Source organism: Heteronotia binoei, chromosome 1, assembly GCF_032191835.1.
Source record: "Heteronotia binoei isolate CCM8104 ecotype False Entrance Well chromosome 1, APGP_CSIRO_Hbin_v1, whole genome shotgun sequence".
NCBI classification, from domain to species: domain Eukaryota; kingdom Metazoa; phylum Chordata; class Lepidosauria; order Squamata; family Gekkonidae; genus Heteronotia; species Heteronotia binoei.
In genome coordinates, this window is record NC_083223.1 from 63450347 (window position 1) to 63476175 (window position 25829).

Here is a 25829-nt window from a genome sequence, read left to right on the forward strand (position 1 = left end):
AAGGTCTCATTTATGTCAGATCCAACCCTAAGTTCGACACCCCTGCTATATAGTGTGAAAATGTTAGAAAGAAAAATGAGAAATAGAGAAAAAATGGCAACTTCCTTTTATCCATTTTTGTCTTCATGAACAAAAACACCCTATTTAGGAGGTAGTTCAGATTTTATATTAGACATTTAGACCTTCTGAGACCAAATCCCATATGTGACCCAGTGCAAATTTCTGAATACATTGCTTTTAAAAAATTGTGCCTATTTTACCGCGCAAATTTTAAATTGTGTCAGGAATTATGTCTGTCACAATCCATTTGCCATTTTCAGGGTATATAACTTGAGACCCCTTGATAGCACAGCCTCAATAATGTTTCAGAATACTCCAGAGAATGAAGAATGGATCTGGGTTCAAAGACCACCAAAGCAAACAGAGACAAAACTGGCTTTGTATTTATTTAGAATGTTTATATGCCATTTTTCCAGATTAGTCCAAGTATTTTAGTAATGCAAATGTAAACATTCTTTTAAGGGTAAATAATGTATGCTATTTATTTTTATATATGTCCATACTTTTCTCCCCACAGTTCATAACATCATTCTCTCCTCTCCTCTGTTTTATTCTCATAAGAACTTCCTGCAAATTAGTTTAGAGAGCCAGCATGCTATGATGGTTAGACCAGGGGTTGTTTTATAGAAAAATAGGTGGTGGAGTTCATCCAGGGACTGTTATGCAGCTGCACCTACTATTCAATGGACAAGTTGGGAAGGAGAAGGTGGAACTCTCAGAAAGGTTCAGGAGCTGTGCTCCTGTGAGCTCCCGCTGAGTCCATGGCCTGGGTTAGACTATTGGACTAGGATCTGGGAAACCTAGAGTCAAATCTTCAGTCTGCCATGGAAGCTTGCTAGGTGACCTTGGGCTAGTGACTCACGCTCAGTCTACCTACCTCATAGGTTATTTTGAGGATAAAATGGAGGGGAGGAACATGATATAAGCTGTTTTGGATCCCCATTAGGGAGAAAGGCAGTATATATAAAAAAAAAAAATAAACTGAGAGATGGCCAGATTAAGTGAAGAGAGTCCTCGTAGGTGTCATAAAATATAGCAAAGGAAGTGCATGTGCTGCTCTGTGATACCTGTTTACCTATGTGGGAGAGACTAAGCATATTCACAGTTTAGTCTTTGACAGTTTGAGAAAATTCCTGTCACGGCAGATATACAAAGTGAACAGAAGCTGTGTGATAAAAAGGTGTTTTGAAATGAGAGAATATATATTTGTTATACAGAGATGGCTCCACTGCCATTCATGGTTTGAGATACCTGCAGAGATGGGAAAGCCTCATCTCATTTCCTGTTCCTCTGAAAAGAAACAGGAAACAAAGGAAGCACCACAGCAAAGCAGGTTTTATGCTATTTTTAGAAGCTAGTGAATAATCATTTTCACAAATGAATCTTTTCCAAATATTCTGGATTACCAAAACCACAGTATATACTCTCAGGATTCTATTTTGTTTCTTAAACAAATTATTAAAATATCTTAACAAATATGACAGACATCTTTAAAGATCTCTTCTGTGGGCATTTTTATGATAGTATTTATAACTCTAGCACACTATTTTTTGCTATCATTGCATATGAACACACTAAGCCTTTTCAGGTAGTTGGGAAATATGTGCTTATTTTAATTTCAAATTCTTAGCTAGCAATGTGTAACATTTGTCTTCTTAAATATTAATTTTATTTTTCCAACCATAATTCTTAAAATTCTTTTATAATTGCAAGGCAAAATATAGTATGATAGCTTTGATCATGGTACCCCCCAGGGCTTATTTTTAGATTCAGCAAAAAATCATTTAGACAGGAGGAATACATGAAAATTATCAAAGAAAACTATGAAAGATGGTAGCAGAAAAACATAGCCTAACAGTGCACAGCAATAATTTGTGAGCCACTTCCCTCTACTGGATGAATCTAACCTCAACTATTTATACAACATACAATATTCTCTGGCGGCTAGAAAACTGAACCAAGAACTAAAAGCTATAGCTAAATAGCTGTTAAAGGTTTTTTTAAAAAAACCTTGAGGTTATGGCTGCAAAGGGCGTTTTTCAGAAGAAATTTACTTGAAATCTTTGCAAACAGCTGAGGTATATGGCACCTCATTCCAGATTTCACCACATGAAATTAATTAGAAGGGTATCTCCTAAAAGAAGTAATAACATGTATGTGATGTACCTCATTATTTATACAAAGATTCTTGTTCTTAAAGTGATGTTCCTGCTTCACTATAGGCTTCTTTTAACAATTATCGTACATCTATCTACCTTTATAGCAAGTATCTCCCCATCTGGACACCACATTGATTTTATTTGTAAGTTTCTGATGTTCAGAAATTCAAGTTACTTACCAACAGTTTTTTTAAAATGCACACGACCCTGAGCCCTGTCTTACAGGGGTGGGCAGTTTAAATGCTGAAATAAATAAATAAATAAATATTTAACAAGCTTTCCCTTAATTTTAGGGTGAGGAAACACAATCTTCCCATTTGTTTTATTTTTTTACTGCAAGAGCACCCACAGAATATTGCAGTCTGTGCTCATATTTGGTGTTATTAAATCCCAACCAAAGACAGTCTTCAATACCAAAATGATCTATGCAAAATATGCAAGAACAGAGCCAGGATCTTAAGATACAATGAGAGATAAACAAAAATGCTGAGAACTGTGAAAAAGATCATAGGCCTATTGGGGGGGGGGGGGATCTGTTCACATATAATTACTACTTTTAAAAGTGATCTGTTTAAAACAAACTTGATATACAGTTCTTTTGGTCCCAAATGTTGTGCCAAGAGTACAAAACAACATTGTCAAGCTGTCAAGAAAAGGCCACAGGATTTGTAAGAGATCACTACACTGTGCTTTCTCCCCCCTCCCCCAGGACAATATTTTAAAAGTACTTTGAATTCAGGCCGGGGGGGGGGGGGCTTGCCGTTGCTGTGTGACCCTGATATAATTGCCAAGAAGGCAATAACAAGTCTTGGTATCTTCACTACACAACCTGAGATTGCTTTGCACATTAAACAGGACAGCCGACCAACTACCCTTCACGTTCCTTTAGCTATTTGAAGTCTGCATTGTAGGGAAAGTATTAAAAAAAATAGAAGAGGTCCCCAGAGTTCCACTTCATATCAATGGTTTTCATTTGGCATGTGATGAAGGCAATGGAAGCCCTGCCCCAACTTCTGGGTGGACCCCCCTGATTCTGGGCCTCCAACCAGCTGTGGGCCTCAGCTGCCACCTCCTCCCTCCCTCATAATTCAAATTGCACTGGAGGAGTAGCAGGAGTAGCCACTGGCCTCTAGGAGCAATTTAAAGACCCCAGAGACCAGCTAGTCAGCGGGGTCTTTAAATCACATGTGGAGAGCAGGGGCTGTTCCTGCCACCCCTCCTGTGCAATTTGAATCCCAGAGGGAGGTGGTAGCCAAGGCCTTCCCTCCCTGCCTCTGCTGTGGCTTCGCGGCCACCACCTCCCTCCCCACCGTTCAAATTGCACCAGAGGGGCAGCAGGAGAAGCCCCTGACTTCTACATGTGATTTAAATACCCTGCCAACCAGCTGGCCAGTGGGATCTTTAAATCACTCCCAGAGGACGGTGGCTACTCCTGCCTCTCTTCCAGCATGATCTAAATGGGAGGGAAGGAAGCCAAGCTGCGGCGGCGGCCCCAGGGAGAGGCAAATAACAGGGAGGGGTAGGTGGCAGCCCAAGGCCTTCCCTCCCTGCCTCTGCAGTGGCTTGAGGGCCACCCCTGCTTCTCTGGCCATTTAAATTGCACAAGAGGGAGGCAGCAGAAGCAGCCACCAGCCTCCGGGAACTATTTAAAGACCTTGCCAATCAGCAGATCTTTAAATAGCACATGGAGGGTGGGGACTGCTCTTGCCACCCCTCCTGTGCAATCTGAAAGCCTGGGGAGGCAGGGACAGTCCTCAAGCCGTGGTGGGGGTGGGGTCGTGGGGAAGGAAGGTTGAGTGGGTGGCTAGTGGGGATTTTTTAGGTGGGAGGCACTTTTTTAAAAAAGTATTTATTTATTTATTACATTAAGCTTATATCCCACCCTCTCTGCAAGCGGACTCAGAGCAACTCACAACATTACATTACTACCATTAAAACCAATAAAACATATAAAATATAATTACAGATTTAAATTATTTAAAACCATTTCATGGTGCTGTGTTAATACAGTACAATATAGCCCCCCCCTAAAAAATTCTGGCTACGGCCCTGGCCATAAGTCATCTGTGACTTGATAGCACTTCACACACATACACAGAGCGACACTAATTTACACAATACAAGTAAAGCCATAATCCATTATGGCAAAGTCAGATATTCATTTAACTACTCTGTAGCTGGTCTACTTTCGTGAAGCTTCCTGAAAGAGTCAGGTTTCCAGAAGATAATATGTAATCGAAGTGTAGATAACTGCTAACAGAAAGAAGACATACATACATCTGAACACATTCTGCTCACTATATATAGAGACCAATCAAACAATGAAACAAGTCTTCCAAATTCTTGCTTCCAATATGTGGAATATATGGCAATGAAAATAAATGTGAGTTTTCCAAGGCTAATCTGCAGGAAGGTGGGGGAAATAGTTAATTGTTAAGGTGTCTATGCAGAACCCTACTCAAATGCATTCAATAGTGCTTACTCCCAGGAAAGTATTTCCCAAATGCAAGCATGAACTAATAAAAAGTTTATAGGTGAGGAAAAGATAATACTAATGTGTCCTAAACAATTTACAAACATAGATCCTGTATAAACGGATCCCTTTCCTGTTTTGAACGCACTGTTTTATATACACAATAGAATATTATATTGTCGTCCATTACTTGAAGTAGCAATGCAGGAAAGGGAAACATCTGTGGTTGCACACCACATTCTTTGTGCAACTATGAGACAACAATGGGCTGTATGCTACCAGCAAAAGGAAGAGGATGGGCCTCTTTTGACCATCAAAGGCCAATGCTGAGGATCACGTGGGTGTGGAAAGGAGATAGAATTAAGTCCAAGTTATGTTTGGTGTGTATGATAGAGAGAACTAGGATAACAGATCATATCTGATGTTTGAATTTTGTATTTTCCTACTTTCTTAATATTTCGAGAATGTACAAGCAGAGTGAATACAATTTTGTATTACAATAAACAAAGAAAATTATTTTACTACAGGCATTTTATTACCAATTGTTCTAATCGTACAAAGGATCCCACCACATTCCAATTCAGAACTTTGTCCCAAGTATTGTCCCATCCCTTCCATCTTCCTGAAATAGCTGAGTTTCTTTTCTTTTGCTCGATATACCAGTCCATGGTCACTAAAGGCAGAGCCCAAGGAATATGCATCACACACATAAAAAGGTGTTTACCAAACCAGAATGTAAGCCTCATCTCCCTGATATTCTTTTCAAATTATGACAATGCTAAAATTATAATTAATCTAATTAGCTACATATTTTCACTGCAGCAAGCAATGAAACTGGCATCAAACGTACTCCTTTAAATGCTACTGATATTTCCCTCCTCTAACTTTTCCTCCAGAAAACTTCAATGTCAAGTGCAAATCAGGTGCTTTACTACTGGCTGATTCACTCTGCCTCTTCTCAACCCCTCAGAATGAAGAAGAGTCAGCTGGAGCCATCTGCATGCAAGCACTTTTAGTTCCTGTTTTAGGGTCACCAATCCTCAGTTGGGGGCAGGGATCCCCCAGGTTGGAAGCCCTCCACCTGCTTCAGGATTATCAAAAGTGAGGGGGAAGAGAAATGTCAGCTGGGCACTCCATTATATCTTATGGAGACTGGTTCCCATAGGGCAGTGTTTCCCATTTGCAGAGTTGTGACCCGGTATCGGGTCACAAGAAAAGCCAAAGCTAGCCCCGCCCCATCTCTGTGTTGTGCAGAGAGGAGCTAGGCTGCCTCTCCTTCCTTATCCTCCGCTCCCAGTATTTGAGAGAAAAGCTGGCATCCACTGGCACTTTAGACTCATGAAGTGTTCTTCAAGGTATGAGCTTTCATATGCCTTGCAGTATGTTCTTTTGGGGAGATTTCCCCAGGAGACCTGGGTGGCAAAGAAGGATGTGTATGTGTGTGTTTTTCAGCCATGAGGGACAGGGAGTGGGCATTCCAGTAGCTGGTTTTTTTACCAGATAACCCCTGGACAGAAATTTTGCTGACTGGGGTCATCTGATGGTGAGGAAGGCTTTTTTTTTTCCTTTGCCCCCCTTCTTTCTTTCTTTCCTTCCCTGCAAGTGATGCTCTGTCTGTATTCTTGGTGCTTGGGGGGGGGGGGTGGAAAGTAACAGTGGGAGGGTCTCTAGTGCCCTGGCCCCACTGGTGGACATTCTGGTGCTTTTGGGGCATTGTATGAGGGAATTTTGGACTGGATAGTCCACTGGCCTGATCCAAGATGGCTCCTCTTACGTTTATGTTCTTTCCTTCCATGTCTTTCTTTTCCTTTCCTTCCATGTCTTTCTTTTCCTTTCCTTCCATGTCTTTCTTTTCCTTTCCTTCCATGTCTTTCTTTCTTTCTTTCTCTTTCTTTCTTTCTTTCTTTCTTTCTTTCTTTCTTTCTTTCTTTCTTTCTTTCTTTCTTTCTTTCTTTCTTTCTTTCTTTCCATCTTTGCTGGATGAAACTTTTTTGTTCATCATACTGTTGTTGCAGACATAGGAGCTCTGCCAATGAAAAGCTGGCACCCCCAGTTGTAGCCAGGTGGCCATCTATGAGATTTCTGTCTGAGTGAATGAAAGAGGTGTGGGGCAGAAAGAGATTATTGGAGATTACTGCGGTATATCTCAACAGCGCTGGAAGAGATGCTACTAGGAACTTGGCACCATTTTACTGGTCTTGCTTTTAACAGCTATCTGACACCAAAATTAAACTCCTCCTGAGATATTAAAGGATGAAAGTAGTTCACTGGCTAAGTATCTGCACAACAGGCTGCTTTTAAAGGCATCGGAAACACGGCCAGTAAAAAGCTGCAAGCCCCTCATAAATATCCTTTTTGAGATAATTGCAGAAAAGCTTGTATGATCTTCATATAACTTGAAATTAATTCATTAATTGCAGTACAATTCTCTGCTACCTTTCACAGCAATTTCCTCGTGTTTCAACCAAAGAAAAGTATGAAAAATAGCTGTCGAAAGATTTTCTTGAAACCAAGCAAGCTTGGTTGTAGCTTGAGGCAGGGTTCCAGTAGTTACAGCTGAAGGAAGGGCCTACTAAATGTGTCAGAATATTTTGAGGTACAGCAACTGCCAGGGCCCAGTATGGGTGGTACACAGTGCTGGCATTCCTGATGACAATGGCAACGGCACTCCCAACTGCATACACTGGCCAGTGCTATTGAGGAAGAGGTGTATAGGTAGTGCAGGCAATTGAACATGGGCATGAGGAGTGCTTGCAAGCTGGAGAAGAATACACAAACAGATAGGTGCATGCTGGTGTGGGGATGAAAAGAGAGGACCGCCCACTTTCCACCCCCATTTTGGTTCAGCATGAGTTTCAGAGAGATTTTTCTTAAAATGAATTTACTTCCAAAGAAGAGGCAGGTTTGGAGGAGTGCCTTGGAAGTGACATCACAGGAAAAGTTGGAGCTTTGGTTCAGTGTGCCCCAGAAGTGACATCACTTGGTCCTTGACGCCGCAGGAAATGACATAATTCCTGTCTCCCGGCTCCACCCCCAAAGTCTACTGGCTCCACCCCCAAATTTTAGTGGTCCACGAAGGAGAAGTGTAAAAATAACTGGGCCACAGGAAAGAAAAGTTTGGAAAACCCTGCCATAGGGTATAATGGAGAATCAATCCATGGGTACCTGGGACTCTGGGGGAAGGTTGTTTTTTGAGGTAGAGGCACCAAATTTTCAGCATAGAATCTGGTGCCTCTCCTAAAACAACAACAACCAAGTTTCAAAAAGATTGGATCAGAGAGTCCAATATTATGAACCCAAAAAGAAGGTGCCCCCATCCTCCATTATTTCCAATGAGGGGAAAGCATTTAAAAGGTGAGTGGCAGTTATCTTAAGACTGTTCTTGAAGGTCAGTAAGGGCACTAGGGCTGCCAAACCCCCGGTCCGAGCGGGGAATCTCCTGCCTGGGAAGTTCTCATCCCGCCAGCCCACATTGGGCCGGTGGGGGGAACCTCCTCCTGCATCACTGGCACGATGACATCACCCGGAAGTGATGTCATCAAAATTGTGGCACCTGTCTGGGGCCGCTCTAGGCGCTCCCAGGAAAACTCTAAAGCTCTAGCCATTTGGGAGGTAAAACTCTATGGTACAATAGGTACCATAGAGTTTAAACCTCCCAAATAGTTAGAGCATCCGGGAAAACCATAGAGTTTTCCCGGAAATGCCTAGAGAAGCCCTGCACAGGCGCCGTCATTTTGATGACATCACTTCCAGGTGATGTCATTTTGTCATGCATGTATCACACACACGAATGTCCCCCACCGGTGGATTTAGAGGACTTGGCAATCCTAAAGGGCACGACAAGTTGAACCACCATGAGGAAGGAGTTCCATAATCTCAGTGCCCTCTTAGAGACAGCATCACCTCAGACAGTGTAAGGAAGGAAACAAAGCAGGCCCTCTGGAGACCTCAGCGGGCAGCCCTTATGAACATGAATGCTCCTATTTTCATCTTTAAAACATTAGTGGTGGTGGTGGAGTTGGAGGAGGAAAGTGCCGTCGAGTCACAGATGACTTTAATGGCAACCCCATAGGGTTTTAAAGTCGAGAGATGTTCGATAATTGTTTGCCGTTGCCTGCATCTTCGTTTCAAATTTTAGTTTTATTAAAGGGATAAAACTAGAAGACATAAAGAGAAAATAAAAACTTCCAAAACCAGACATCATAAAATAAAAAGAAAAGGTGAAGGGAAGGGAAGGGAAGGGAAGGGAAGGGAAGGGAAGGGAAGGGAAGGGAAGGGAAGGGAAGGGAAGGGAAGGGAAGGGTGATATAAAAGGCTTCCAGTTTTCTTGACAACAGATATAATTTTGATTACAAATTTTTCTTTGCTTATAATTATAAACACAAAATCTCTCTTTTCATTCCCCTTAGGGATATTTCTTAGAGAAAACCACAGATCAAAAAGTCATCCTTATCTTTTTCATGCAAAAAGTCAATGAGGAGTTTCCAGACTTTAATAAATGGTATAACAGCATTTTCCCTAACCAGTACTGTAAGTTTATCCATAGCTGCCATTGCCTACCTTTAAAACACTGGAGGGTATACCAAAGGAGGATTCTTGTTAGAAATGTGTCATTTGTGTTCAGGGAGACATGTATTATATTAGACACATGTAATTGTGAATTGGCCCATTTGCAGCTTGGTCCAAATTGACACTAGAAATAGCCTGCATGTAAAGAAAATCTTCCATCCACTGATTTCACTCCTATCCAGCTAAGAGAGCTCCTCCAATCTTGGAAGTGCCATACACAAAAGGGATCTGCTGAACAAGTGACAGAGCCAGTGGCCTAGGAAATCAGAATACTCAAGCAGACATAATAACATCAAGGATACGACTATAATACCCAACAATGCCTATGTTAAGGACCAAGTATTCCAAACACAAACAAATGCACTGTGCAAGTATTTCACTCAACATAAGACAGAAGAGAAAGACAGATAAGGTAAAGGCACAGCAGGTCATACTATAGATCAGGGGTGGGGAACCTTTTTTCTGCCAAGGGCTGTATGGATATTTATAACATCATTCACAGGCCATAAAAATTAACAGCTTAAAAAACAGTGTTCTACAGAGGGAGAATGATTCAGGCCAGCAAAATTAATGCAAATAATTGTTTTTTCTATTTGGAGTTATGTGAGGAGAGCCTAATCTGGTGCACACACACACCGGGCTCATCATCCTAGGCAAATGCATAGGTCCAGGACTTTTTTTGTAGAAAAAAACCAGCAGGAACTCAGTAGCATATTAGACCACATCCCCCAATATTAGCATATAAGGTCACACACAGGACATCTGGGCCCTGCCTGGCCCTGGGGGGGGGGCTGCTGCACAGCGCGGCTGGGCCCCACGATCCTCGCTGGCCAGCCAGGCCCCAGGGAGGCTGCCACATGGCTTGATTCGGCCCAGCAATCCCTGAGGGCCACACCAACTGACCTCGAGGGCCGTATATGGCCCTCGGGACAGAGGTTCCCCACCCCTGCTATAGATAATATCTATTTAACTGGTTACCAGGCCAAAGTGTGATAGCCAGGTATTCAGGCAGCCAGTAATCCAAAAATGTAATCCAAAGGAAAGTAAAGAGCTGGATATCTTGCTATTGACAAGACAAAGATTATCCTAAACAGATAAACGGCCACAATTCCAGGTAAGTGCCAAAAGCTTGAGTTCAAAACAAAAACTGAAATGGTCTCCTGTCTTGGCCTGTGGACAAGGGCAAGGAAGTCTAACAGGTATGCCAAGGGGTTGGTTAAAAAAAGAGGGAGGTCAAAAGGAATACTTCAAAACTGGGAAAGAGGGAAGGGTGGACAGACGGTATGTTGGAGGCAATCTTGGTTACCTAAATGAGTCGGGGTTTTGGCTTCGAAGTCAAGCTAGCTCAAACTAAATCAGTCTGAACTAAAAACCTTTTCGTGGAAAATGTGAATGTGGTCTGTGTTGGCAGGAATGTTCACTAAGCAGGATCCTTTCTGTCTTAAGTACACCATAATCAATTATTTGCAAGGCCTGGGATTCAAGGTCTGATTGTCCAGGATTGGAAGAGTCTTGTCTCCTCTCTGGATGTATTTGTTCTGTAGGTATGAGTCATACTATTTCTCCTAGCCCTTGGTCATTTGAAGTGCTAATGGCTAGCAATTCCGCTTCTTGACCTCATGTGACTAGCAAACAGATACTGGAGTCACATCATCAAGATGGAAGGGAAAATTCAGTGAAATGGAGACAGGATCAAAGCAAAAGAAATAATCTGTTCTAAAGATTTCTAACCAGGTCAGAAGCAACAACTGGTGATTCTCACCAACCACTACTGTACACTCCACATTTGTAAAGCAAAAGAAGACTGATTCTCAGGGGTCAGGGCCTTTTCACATAATCTGAAATTCACATTACTGCATCTTGCCCATTCTACTTCAGTCATTCATAATCTCCCCTGAATATTGTGCTTTAAAAATGCCATTCTGTCACAACAAAAATCTTCCCTTGAGGGATGATGTTGTGCTCTCCAATGAATGGAAATAAAGACACTGCAGTGCATAAATGAAAGGCGTTTGAAGTGTACAGTCCAGCAGATGGCCTGGCAACAATGAGAAGAACAACACAATCCAAACTAAATATGCCTCAAGCAGAAAACAAGAACTAAACCATCATGCAAGCAGATGGTTCCAGATGACACTACACAACAGGTCAATAAATATAATACACATGTATATACAACACAAAACTTCCACATGCATTTGTTAGGTTATTTTGTGTTTCATCTAAAGCCCTACTCCACATTCCTACCACCCTTATGAGTAACCACTAATGTCAGGACTTTTTACATATCTCTGTTATGGAACACTCTTCCTTCTATCTGGCTCCAAATCGAATGATTTTTTCAGTGCCAGGTTAAGACTCAGTTGTTTATTCAGGCTTTATGTAGTTCATGGCTATAGCAAATTTGACAGTGCTGCTGTTGTACTGCTATTTTACCATATGTGCTGATTTTAAAATATATATATATTGACCTATTCGCTGCTGCTGTCATTTTATCATCTATGTTATTGACTGCTTTATTGTGTTTCTAATTGTATTTCATTAGTATTGTAAAGTAGTATGTAGTATTAGTAGTAAACATACTAATAAATGATAAATGCAGAATTTATACCTTAGGGGGCACTGGTCCCCTAAATAACTAGCTCAAGATCCATGGCACCAAACTCTTAAGCATATATAACAGCTAAGCAACCATAGTCTACATCTGTGCCTTTCACTTACCGCTAGGCAAATGCACTCTACAACTGCCCTTCCAATGCACTTACTGTAACAAAAAATGATGACCTCTCTCTCACACAGGCTAAACCACTAGTACTCTGTTTAGAAATTCAACAGTCCCAAACACAAACATAATCTCTGTCCCAAACACAAACTACAACCAGACAACACCTATCTTGTTTTCTCCTCCACACAACATACTTTCACCCTTACTTTTCATCCAGTAACAACTTCTCCCCATCCCTTTCATGCTATAGGCAAACTCTCTGTTATTTCCTGTCACCACACCTAAACCTAAATTTGTGCTGTGATTCACTAGTCTAGGAGTCTGCTGCAGTATTAGGGCTGAGTTCTTTGAGGTACCTTTGAACATATGCAGTGTGCCTCTCCTCACCTCTGAATAACTGCAATCTCTTGCCATCCCAAATGCTTTGAATAAAATAGAAGACCACCTGTGTGCACAAATCTGGCCCCAATCTCAACATCCCTCATTCCAGCAGCCCACTTAATAGCATGGAGCATTGCGGGGGTGGGGGGTACTGAGGGGAGATGCTCTTTTTTTGTAAAACAGATTGTCAACAAAGTGGAATAGGGTACCTTTTAATTTTTTGTAATTTTCATTTTTTGTTGTATGTCAATAAATAAACAGAATGGAAAGAGGGCTACACTACCAAGATTCCCTGGGCACAGATGCTGCTGTCTTTCATACCTGCAAACTACAGTTGCAGTTCCAGATGGATTCCTGCCAGTTTCAGTGGTCTCACAGAGCACTAGCCAACAGAAAGGACCTAATGTGCATTCAGGACTTTTGTGAGGAAAGCTTATAGGATACAATGTAATTAGTAACTGCATTAAAAAGTTTTATGCCAGCTTCTTGCTCATTGGCTTTATGCCAGTTTCTTACCTATTCAACAAGACTATATGTGATCAACAGACTCTTTTTTTAAAAAAAAACCTTATTATATCGAGAGGTCATCACAACTAGACCTTTATATAGGACTTTTAGGCACCTTCTTTGTCAAGCTGCTCTGGATTTCAACTTTAGCTACTCTAGACAAGAAAAACAATAAGCACAACTGTTGCTTTAAAACCCCAAGGATATTTTGGTTTTCCTCAGAATCCAGTTTTGAAAAATGTGGCTGTCCCAATAAATCAAGCCAGTTAGACAGCATGAGATAGACATACTTAGACATATGTGAAATCATCAGTGTGGATCCCTTTAGCCAAAGGACAGACTGTGCTAAAAAGTCTTAGGAAGAATCAAGTAATCAGGAGGGAAGGAAAAAGAAATTTCTCAGATTGGACAGAATTTTCTAAATTGGCAGATGTAACAGGTTATTGATTTGGTATGGGAGATGCTGGGTTAATGTTCAGATGACCCTGGGTTGTCAAATACCTCTTCCTCAGCTTTGGTGTCAGCTCCCCAATATGGCTTCAGTAGCACAAAACGTTCAATTTGAATCAAAAGAAGGAAAAATTCTGCAGAACACCATACATTTCTTGCTTTAAAAAAAAAAAATCTTCAGAACATAGGACTTAGCTAATTAAAAAAATGTCTACACTGCCTGAGCTTTATTAAGTAGGACCCTGGGAAAACTAAAATGATCTCCTCCATTTAACATATAATTTAGTATGGCTGGTTGTTATACAAACATCAGAAACAAAAATACCATCTGAAGCATTTATTACTATTCAGTGGGCATTCCTTCTAACATATGGGTTTATTGGTGAGTTTTGTGGAATGTGTTGAGGTCAAGTGAAAAGGATATGACAAGCACTGACATACAATAAAATTACTACCTGCCTCTTTTCACTGTTGCACTCCATCATTCCCAAAGTACGCTGGAGCTCTGTAGCATAGCAGTGACCCAAATGACCCCTGCCTACAGCTATTTGTGCAGATTTTGCATTGCTAGTCTTTTCATTCCACACCTTTGATGCTTTGTTCCTCATGTCAGCAATTAGAATTATTCAATCAATTGTTCTTGTTGTGATGGGTTAGCCTTTCGCCCCCAGAAGAGAACACTGGGATGAGGTAAGTTTTTTTTAAAAGGAAGAAATAAAAGAGTACAAAGAAAGAAGGCATAAAGGGAGATGAAAGCAAGAATATTGTTCCGTACTGTTATGATTTTAATTGTAAGTTTTATTGTTGCCTAACGTATGTGGTTAATCGCCCTGAGCCCGCTTGTGGGAAAGGGCAGAATACAAGTCAGCTAAATAAATAAATAAATTTAGAGATCCACTATTAGAGAAAGTCAAGAGTGGAAGAAAGAAAGAAAAGATACAGGAAGACAGAGCAATTTAGCAGGACAGGAGGAAAAACAATAAAGCTCAGTTCACATCACAGTAAACTAGAAATGCAATTCCTAGTTAACCTAGCTGACAAATGTACCAACCCAGTTTTTTCCCCATAAACCCAGGTAGTCAGCCACTTGTCTCCTTTCCTGCTTCCAAGCAGAAACCCCAGATTCAATCCCTAACTTCCCTGTGCTACTATGTAGGCCAAGTCAAGCTTCCTCAGACATCTTCAAGCTACTCTTAGCTAAGCAGCATGATAGTCACCTCTCCTCTTATGGCTAGCCACTTCATTGCATTTCCTAAACTTCTTTACTTTGATTTATCTTGCCATTTCATCACATCCCCTTTGTTTTCTCTCAGAAAGAAAATTAAAGCAGGAATTCACTCACTTGGTCTCTCGAGGGGGGGGGCTACATTCACATATTGTCACATATTGTGATATTGTTGCAACACAGCAATCATTCACAACTGGCTTGTCCTACATTGACAAGACAATCCAGCAGGTGAATAGTGTCATGAGCCCTGAGGAGGGGGAGCTGGAAGGGTTAACAGACCAGGAAGAACCAACAGCTGGGCCATCAATCACACTCTCCACATTCCAGGCACCCACTCCGGCTGTTGACAATCTGTCTCCTCCAAGCTCTCCCCCTCCCATCTCAAGAATGCGTGCACATCTTCGACAGACACTGGCAGAAAACAGACATGCCGCACACCAATGCTTCAGATCTCCTAGCCCTGATTACTAGGGGAACTACGGCCACCCAGGAAGCAGGCTGACTGATGTGCACATATAACTCACGCCCGTGATTTTGCAACCTCGTGGAAGCAACAAGTCGATTTCCTGGCTTGCATCCACGCTCCTTCCTGATTCCAGTTTCTGACCGGTTTGAATTCCTTGGCACCCTGACCCTTTAGCTTTGGACACTGACTTCTTCTGGTTTCTGATTTTGCTGTGGTGACTCGGCTCCTGACTGACTTCTTGAGCTTTGACTTCGGACCGGCTTTAGACTCCCTCCTGCCTGTGCCCTGAGATGTGACAAATAACTACTATAGTGCAATGATTGTGGAATATCCAGTGATCTCAGGATAGTCCTTATGATGCCTGCAAAAAAAAAATCATCTACCCATGATGTTCACTGGCCATAGTCAGGGCTGGTGCAAGGTTTTTTAGCACTCTAGGCAGGGCTGTCTCCCCCGCTAGGCAAACTAGGCGGTTGTCTAGGGCACCTGTAGCAAATTTGGCCTTCCCCCTCCCCTAGGCAAATGTCTATTTTGCCCGCTCCCCAGCATCCTCCCCCCTTCCTTCCCCACTCCATGTCAATTTCAATACTGGAACGGGCTCTAGCGCTGTGTTCCAGGCTATCCAAAAGCACCCCCCCCCCGCTGATCAAGTGATCCAATCGACAGGTAAAACTGCGACACATGGCCACACTCCCTGTCTGTCGGACCAGCATCCTGAAAGGGCGGCCCCACTGCCACTGACTCCTACCCTCCCCATTTCCTGGATGGGAGAGGAGTCGGCAGCAGCAGGGCTGCCCTTTCAGGTCGCTGGTCCTGACAGACACGGAGTGCAGCCGCGGTGCGATTTTATCTGTCGAATGGCTCTACATGAGGCCTCTCTGCTGCCACCTTCCTGCCCTGCTGCCTGTGCCCTTCCTCCCTTCACCCACCCACAGGGTTCCACAGGCAGGTGGGTAGGCAGCAGGAGAAGAAGCAGCCATGGGCTTTCCAGTTGATGGAAACTTTCTCTGTCCTCTGAGGCGGGGGGGGGGGGACAGGAGGATTTTTGCCTCTTAAATGCTGGTGAATGAGCCATGTACAGGTACAGAGGAGCATCAGTAAGAATTTCCTCTGAGGCAGCATCATCAGTCTCCAGGTAGAAGAGTTAGGGAGATTGTTTTCATACAAAGGAAGCAGAGGAGAGTGGATATTTTAGGGTTACCATAAAACAGGGGTGGGGAACGTCCATCCCAAGGGCTGTCTGGCCCTTGGGGATTGCTGGGCTGAGCCGAGCCACGTGGCAACCTCCCTAGGGCCCGACTGGCTGGCGAGGATTGTGAGGCCCACCCATGTTGTGCAGCGGCCTCCCTGGGGCCCGGCTGGCTGGCAGGGATCGTGGCAGCCTTACTGGAGCCTGGCTACATGGATCACTGTTGTCAAGTCACTGTGTTCTAGGTATGGGGCCAACTGCCTTATCCACCTAAGATGATAAAATGTGGATATGGCAGTGGCTGCTACCTGAGCCTCCATAGTTATTGAGCCATTTCACTATGGCTTTTAATGCCAAGTCCAGATTTTTTGGGGCGCAGCCAGACCAGCCCCCATCAGTAGATACAGCTGGGTGTCATCCATATACTGATGGCATCTCAGCCTGAATCTCCAGACCATCTGGGCAAGGGGGCACATGTAGATGTTAAATAACATCAGGGAGAGAACCACCCTTTGGGGCACATCACATACAAATGGTGCCTCGGGGACAACTGATCCCCTACAGCCTTTGTCCCTGGTCTTGGAGAAAAGAGATAAACCACTGAAAGGCAGACCCCTGCATCCCCACGTCAGTGAGGTGGTGAGACAGTAGCTGCTGGTCAACTGTATCAAATGCAGCCTAGAGATCTAATAGTAACAGCACTGCTGAATCACCTCAATCCAGATGTCTCAAGCGATCATCCATGAGGGCGACCAGTACCATCTCTGTCCATGGCCCAGGCAGAAGATGGACTGAAATGGGTCTAATATGGAAGCATCATCCAAAAATCCCTGTAGTTGTGCTGCCACAGCCCTCTCAATGACTTTGCCCAGAAAGGGCAAATTCAACACTGGCCTGTAGCTAGCCAATTCAGCCGGGTCCATAGATGGTTTTTTAAGGTAAGGGCAAACCACTGCCTTCTTAAGGGGCATGGCAAAGGTACCCTTTCAGCAGGGACCTATTGATGATTTCCTGCAGTGGGATCCGTAATTCCATTTGTCAAGCTCAAATCAGCCAGGATGGACACGGGTCCAAGTTGGGGTGCACAGAACAGAGCATCTGCCCCATGCCGACTTACTGGGAAATGGAGTCCAAGTCTGAGGTAGGCCTAAAGTAGCTGCCCCTGCCATCAGATGGCGCTATAGGCAGCTGCCTACCTCGCCAGCTTGGTCACGTTAGCTCTGGCTATAGTATATAAAAAAGGGAAGAACTGTGATCAGAGCTACATGATTTTGTTTTTAGGGGCTTCTGTGTAGCTTAAATAAGACTGCCCTGATCCTATCCATTGATTCTTCATTCCCAGGAGCATTTCCTTCCCACCTCCCACCAAAACAGTAATTTCACCATGGTTGGAAAGCTAACTCTTCCATTTTGCAGTTGTTTTTATGTCCAGACCAAGGTACCCCAACATGTTTGGGGTGCACTAAAATCAGAGGGGGGGCTCAATGTCCCCAAGACTTGTTTTCAATTTTTACAAAACAACTTGAAATTTTGAAGAGAACTTTAAAAAATTAACAACTACTTTAGAGTAAAATGCTTTTTAAGACTAAAGTTTTACTCACTCAAAATGTATAGTATGAAGATTTTTACACAACACTATCAACAATGTTTGATAATGATAACTCCTGTGTATACTAAAGATATATACAACATGTTTTCAAAGATATGTTTATAACTTGAATGTGACTAATTTTGTCCACAATTAATATGCTATGTATATGGTAATACAATGTGGAAGCTTGTATCCAAACACTCCATTAAACTAAATCTAAAACCTTTCTACAGCAGTGTGGCAGAACCTGCCTGATCTGGCCTGCAGGCCCTATTATGCCTTGTCCTCCTAGGGACTCCCAACTCCCCAGAGAAGCTTTTCTTCTATTCTCAGGGTAGTCTGCCACCTAATCGTTGGGATTCCCACCAGGAGAATCAGGATGTCCAGCTGCCCTCTCAAGCTCAGAGGGCTTGCCTCAGTGTCTCACCGCCCAATACCTTGTCCCCACAGTGACAGATTCATGTCTTGGGTGCCCTTGGAGAAATAGCCACTTGCCAATTGCCTGTCTTCCCTCTTCAGACAGCATGTTCAAGATGGTGGAGGTCTAAGTGGTCCAGAGAATTGCTCCCAGCACCAAAAGTTATAAAATATTTATTAAAAAGAAAATGTTTAACAAGCAAACTTTTAGCACAGTACCAGATTGAGCAAGGAGTCCCAAAAGAAATTGGTACAAAATGTAAATCCTCTGTCCCTATCTCTATACATGTCCTACCACATGTTAAAATTTACAACAGGCTCTTTAGCTTTAAGAAGTTTTAGCTCCCTACAAACTCTCCTGTCCCCTGAAGCTCCCTCAGCTTTCCAAGTGAACACATGGTAAAAATGGCTGCCTGCTCAGTTGATTTACTATGGAGGGAGAACTGAGACTACTAAAAGATAAAATATCTTTTAATCAACTATGTGAGGATGATAATAAGATGCTGTACAATTGGTAAAAGAAGCAAATACAGTCCTGAATGATATAGCAGACTATCTAGCAGGTCCACAGTTTTTCCCAGTTAACGTAGGAGGAAAATTTATTTCTACCCTACTTTATGCAGACAACATCTTGTTAATTTCTCCTACCCAAATTGGCCTTAGAAGACTATTGAGACATTTTAGCCAATATTGCAAAGACAATCTATTACATGTAAACTATGATAAAACCAAGATTATGGTCTTTGCTAGAAGATCCCATTACTATAAGTGGAAAATGGATGAGAAACCACTAGAACAGGTTCCCTTTTTTAAATATTTAGGTGTGCTGTTCCATCAATCAGCCTCTTGGGCCTCTCATATTGACTAACCTAAGCATAATCTCGAAAAAGCTGCTGTGGGGCTATTGCAATTTTATAGGAGAAGAGGTGGATGCTTGATATGTCCAGCTGTAGAAATCTACAAAATGCAGTTATTACCCCAGCTTCTGTATGGAGCGCCAGTATGGACTTCTGGAAATCTTCATACTTTAGAAATTTCCCAAAATAAATTTACATGCAGGCTTCTTGCTGTCCCACCTTCAACACCTTCTGTAATGACCAGAATAGAATTATCTTTATCTCAGATAAAAACCTTAGTTCATAAAATAACTATCAATTTTTGGTTGAAGATTATTTTTCGTATGGCTTCCGAATTACTTACTTTGGCATATGGGGAAATGAAGGATAGGTCTTGGCGCAGTTTTGTTTTGAGAACAGTGGCCAAGCTTGGCTTCTTGGTTGATTATCGGAGATCCCTTGGTTTTTACAATGCCAAATCTCTTGTTAAGCAAAGACTGTTGGATCAGTGTATTCAAGCTGACATGGGACTATTAGGCAAATTGAGAATTTCTGTGATTTATAAACAGTTATCACCCTCACCTCTGTATCTTCTTCATATTTTGTTAATCTAATTAATTTCAAGTATCAAAAAGCTTTTACTAGGGCTCGTTTTGATATCTTACCATTATTGGCCAATGAAGGTCATTTTAAGTGGATACCTTATGAGAAAAGAGTTTGCCCCTGTGAGCAAATGTCTATTGAAGATCTATCTCATGTCATATTTTATTATGTAAAACATGAGGCAGAACGAAATAGGTTTTTGTGTACCATTTTATCTCACCTTCTTGGAAGGTCAGACCAAGAAAAATTAGTATTCCTATTGTCAGATAGAGATAAATATATTAGTTTCCAAGTGGCAAGGTTTATGGCTGTCATTATAGATAAAAAAAATGAGTAAAGAGATATATTAACTACTCTCCTTTTTTACTACTGTTCTCTGTCTGTAGAAAGGTGAGGGTGGGGGGAGAAGAGGGAAGCTTGGCCATCCTTTTTGTCTAGGCCCATTAGCATTTGTGTGATGGTGGGCTGAGATACAAGAGAATCAACTCCCTCTTCTGCTTAAAGAAAAAAAGTTGATAACATGCAAAGTGAAGACACTGCTCTTTGCCAACCTTCCAGGAGAACAGATATTTCTTCACAAGCAGCATCTAGTTGGTCTCGGATTTCCATTTTGGTGCAGTGGTTAAGTGTGTAGACTCTGGGAGAACCAGGTTTGATTCCCCACTCCTCCATTTACAGCTGCTGGAATGGCCTTGAGTTAGCCATAGCTATCGCGGGAGTTGTCATTGAAAGGGCAGCTGCTGTGAGAGCCTTCTCAGCCCCACCCACTTCAAAGGGTGTCTGTTGTGGGGGGAGAAGATATAGGAAATTGTAAGCCACTTTGAGTTTCTGATTCAGAGAGAAGGGCGTGGTATAAATCTGCAGTCTTCTTCATTTTCTGAGACGGTATAATTTCTCATTTTGCAAGTACTACTGGTTCTACTTAATAGTCATGTAGTTTCCACTCCTGCTAAAATGTTACCGATATTTTGGACGTTTATTTAGTAAAGAGGTCTTACTAAAAATTCCTTCAGAAGTCTGCAAAAGTACCTTTTTGTCCCCAAAGGCATTAGCAGCAAGATTTTTACAAATTATCTGTATAGATTTTAAGCTGAAATAACTATATAGTTATTAACTGTAAACTAGCAAGCTTTTCACTGTTAAATACAAAAATAAAATATCAATAATAAAAATTACGTTATTAAAATAAATATTATACAATGGAAGACAGTATTTCCCCTAAAATTAAATTATAAACATCCTATTTAAGACTGTAAGAAGAGCCTGCTGGATCTTTCTAGTCGAAAGATCTTCCTAATCGAAAGACCACTGGTCTTTCTAGTCGAGCATCCTGTTTCATACAGCAGCCAACTAATTAACATGGAGGACAAACAAGAGCATAGAGGCCGAGGCCCTCCTCTGCTGATGTCTCCCAGACATGTATTCAGAATTTTGCTGCCTCTGTATATGGAGACTCCATTCAGTCACCGTGGTTAGTAGCCACTGACAGACCTGTCTAATCCCTTTTTAAAGCTATCTATGCTTGTGGCCTTCACTATCTTCCCTGGTGATGAATTCCAGTTTAATTACATTGATTAAAAAAATGATTTCCTTTCCCAACTATTTCATTGGGTGTCCCTGAATTCTAGTATCATGAGGGGCAGAAAAAGCTTCCTCTATCCGCTTTCTCTATCCTGTGCATTATTTTATAAATCTTTCATCATGTCTCCCCTTGGCTGTCTTTTTCTACATTGAAAACTAACACATTCCTCAGCCTTTCCTTATAGGAAAGCTACGCCAACCCTCAAACATCTTGGTTGCCCACCTCAATACTTTCCCCAGTAATGCAACATGCTTTTTGAGATACAGCAACTAGAATTGCACACAGTATCTCACATGAAGGTGCACCACCTGACACTGCTTATTCTATGCTTCCCAACAAATTATTTTTAATGTTTATAAGAGTGCAGAGAGAGAGAGAGAGAGAGAGAGAGAGGTCTTTCTCATTGCAATCCTAAACAGAGCCACAATTTTCTAAGACCATTTACTTAAATGAACTTAGAAGGGTTTAACTTTGGCTAGGATTGTATTGTGAATGCTGCATTTTGCATTAAACCCAGTCCTGGCTGAGAAGTTAGTTTGCAGCCAGTCAACACAAAGCTCTTTTGGATTAAGCAGTTATTGTGGAATCAAGTTTCTCAAGCTCCCTTCCTTAAACAGTCTTTTAAAGAACTTAAATACAAATGATCTTTAAAATCACATATTACCACAGTATTGCCACAAACTGAAAGGAGTCCCATTGTACACAAGGAAAGACGTGTGGAAGTAAGAGGGTTGTAAATTGCTTTCAATATCACAGTGCTTTGTGTGGAATTATTTCTGTTGAAAATATCGGCGAACTGAATAAAAGATCAAGATCTTTTGTCCCACTTTCTTTCTGTCCAGTTAGGTACGTCATTAATAGCACTGTGGGCAGGGCCAGCCTTAGGCTGTCTAGCATCCTAGGCAAGGCTAGCTTCTGGTGCCCCCCCCCGTACTGATAATGTCACTGAGTCACGTGGGGGGGGGGCACCCAATTCAGTGACCCTAGAAGGCTGGCACCCTAGGCAATCACCTAGTTCGACTAGTGGCAGGGCCAGTCCTGACGGTAGGGAGATAGATCTTAGATTACGGATTTGTAACCCAGGGCTTCACAGTTAAATGACATACAGAAACCAAATTTTAAAAGATAATGAAATCCTTAAGGGGTATATCAGAAAAGTAGATGATATACTAAAATAACCAGTATGTGAAAGAGTGGGTGGAAAAGAATATTATGGGGCAAAAAGGCTTCTTAGAGATGTTTATCACAAAGGGAAACGCTAGATGCGAATAGCTGCCAATAATCCAAGTGTGAACCAAGCACCAATTTGTATCAGTGTATGCATATTTTAACTTGATTATAATTGTTTAAATTATGTGTTTTGGTTGGTTTTAATGGTTTTTAAGATGTGTTTTATTGCATATGTTTTGAAACTGTTAGCTGTCTTGGTGGCCTTAATAAGAGCAAAAAGTTGGGATATAAATTTTGTAAATAAATAAATAAATAAATGGCACAGGTGCTCCTGGGTATATTTATTACTTTTTGTGAGATCTTGTGTGCTACTTCCTACTAAAAGACTCTGAAAAACGATGGGGCTGAAAATGTTGTATGCATTATTAACTGACATAGATGGGGGAAAAACTGAAAAAGGAATGAATGCTTTGGGAAAGAAATGTATTGATGTTTCTCAAGATATTGCCTCAAAAGAAAAAAAGCCATCCAGAGCCTTAGCAAGCATGTAGGCCAAGTAGGGGGTATAGCAGAGTGGTAGAACACCTGTTTTGCATGCAGATGTTCGCATCTACCCAGCATCTCCAGGTCTGGGTTTATTTTTTTAAAGGTGAGTTAAGATGATGTAATGGTGATGTAAAAGAGTTCTGAGACTCTGGACAGCTGTTGCCAGTCTGACTAGATAGTACTGACCTTAATGGACCAATGGTCTGATACAGTATAAGGCAGCCTCAAGTGATCTATATAATATCATTATAAATCACTGTAACAAGAGTGGAAAGAACACTTACAGGCTTTCGAGTTGGCGTGACTTGAACAGAGTGATAGAATTCTGGTTGAACTCTGCTACTCTTCTTGATTTTTCTTTTTTTGACAGATGATTCTTGATCACTCAGCTGACGTGTTTCCACTAGAGGCTGTGTTTCTTCAAGGCGAGGTATTACACGTCTTCTAATGTGACGCGGGCTAGGTCTAAAACCCTGTTTTAAAAAAAGATTAAAAGAAATTATATAGTGTCTGATGGTTCTCATTATTCTACAATATAGCAGAAATATTATGGGGTAGAACTAATTGCTTATTTAATACATTTTTATTTCAGCCTTTATCCAAGGCACTCAGGGCAATATACATCATTCTCCCCTCTTGCATTTTATCCTCACAACATCCCTGTGAGGCAGGCTAGGCTAAGAGAAAGTGTCTGGCCCAAGGTTATTCAGCAGGCTTCACGACAGGGGGGTAAGGATCTGAACCTATGTCTTCCAGACCTCGCCCTTGTCAAACATCCTAAACGCAATTCCATACAGTCATCCTGTACCTAATTTAAAAAAAAAAAAAAAAGTCATGTATCATATTTTGAATCTTAATTTTCTACCAGTTGTATATTTTCTCTCAGAAAAAAACCCTGAATGTAGTAATTTATTGCATTTATTTTGTTTTACCTAAAGTTAATAACAACATACTCAGTGGGGGTGAGGGGTGGAGGTAGGGTGGAATACTATTACTAGAAATCCTGACAGGTCCCCATTCAACCAATAAACTTTTCTTTCAAGGGTTTTTGAAGCCAAGATGAATAATGTTTTATGCCCCATTGCTTGAATGGTATATATTACCACATGGGCTTAATCCAATCAAAATTCTGAAGTCCATTTGTTTCAGTGGAATAGTCTTATAAATATACTTAACTGTCCCACTGAAATTAATTCAAGGTACTTTATTTTGGCTGGATTGTACCCCATGTGTTTAATTCCGCCCCCCCCCCCCAAAAAAAATCAATTTCCAGCATTCAGTAGAACATAACCAAAATTGTAATAACTAGTCAAACATACATTTTTTCTGTAATACATCGGGGATTATCATTTTCTGTTCAAACATTTATTTATAGAATACTATTGTTCTGAGCCAGACAAATGGGGGTGTTCGCAGTGAGACAGCAAATATTGTTGAAGCAAAACAACTAAAGGCTGATTTTTTTTAATCAATACAAATGACATGCAGTATTATTTTATTTTAAAATTCCATGTAGAAATGAAACAAACAAAATGGCTTCTAATAAATGCTGAATATTCAGCTCAATAATTCCATGCTAAATAAACTATTTTAAGCATGCTTGTTTATGTAATAGAAAAATCTGTGAGAAGTTAAGCAGCAATCAACGTGCTTAGAGATGCAAGCCAAAGAGGGATTTAAGTGTACAGATGAATCTTGCTGAATAATTTCACCTCCAGCTTGCTTCTAGGTTAACAATTGACTAATTTCTTTAAGACATTTCATGGATGCCTGGTATGCAAAACAAATAATATAGCACTATGCTGATCTGTAACCTTGGAAATATTCAGAGGCAGCCTTTCCTGGGTTTTAAGTACATAAAATATTCCAAGAAGCAAGATCTCTGTTTCTTTAAGACTTCATCTGTTTCTAATACTGGCACTTACTCCTCACTGGAAGTCATAATCTTCTACTTATGACTTCACAACTGGAGAGGATTATGACGTTGTACACAAAAATGGGCCCTGATTTCAGATGACAAGCATGCAGCAGGATGAAATGTCAATGTTGGGGAACATCTTAATGCAGTTTTCTTCAGGCAGCTAAATGCTTGTGATATTTACAAGCACTCTGCCTGAATAAAATATGACAGCTCCAGTCCATGAATAATATAAACCAAATTGTAGACAAAGTACAATCTTAAACAAAATCAATATATTGATTTTTTCAGATTGCACCTTAACTAAGTTCTTTACTACAGATGTACAGGAATACTCTACAACAGCAACAAAAGGGCATAAGATATGATTTGTTATCTATAGCACTAACAAAAGGGTTACATATTTTAATGGCTTTCTTCGTAACTTGTATTGGTGATTTACAAGAATTGTCCAGGGAGCCTTTCTCAAACTGCAGACTCCAGTGAATCCATAAGAGCACTTTAATGGGACCACAATCCTTACTTATTTCTCCTGAGCATCTAAGGATTCAAGGGGATAACAATAATATAAATACAATAAATATTTAATATATATATCAAAACCATAGCAAAGCCTTCTCATACCTATCTGAGTAACATAAAAATGTAGCTCACAAAGTTTTTTCTATCTGACCTCAGAATACTACACAGAAAACATACCAGTTGATGACTGGAAACTCTGGTTGAGTGCTACCAAGAAAGTACAGGTACCACCACTGTAGTGTCTTCCATAACAAAATCAAGTTGATGTCCACTCTCATTTCCACTGCAAAAGCTATTACCAGAGAAAGAGAGTGTGTCTATGCTGTATATATAGACAATAGTAGCCTATAACAGATTTCAGCTGAACATTGAAAGCTCAGGTTGTATGTGATCCTGATCTTTTTTAAAACTTCTGAACATTTTTCCAAGCCTGGTGT

The 25829-nt window shown here is 41.2% G+C and overlaps 1 protein-coding gene across 15 annotated transcripts in view; it reads right to left on the bottom strand.

Moving 5' to 3' along the window:
* Window positions 1-25829, bottom strand: part of DST (dystonin) — a 489979-nt gene that overhangs the window by 419605 nt on the left and 44545 nt on the right. For all 15 annotated transcript variants that reach the window (XM_060235329.1, XM_060235262.1, XM_060235226.1 and 12 more), the window contains exon 3: window positions 23237-23425. In XM_060235329.1, the coding sequence (XP_060091312.1) occupies window positions 23237-23425 (189 nt within the window). The remainder of the gene's footprint in view (window positions 1-23236; window positions 23426-25829) is intronic.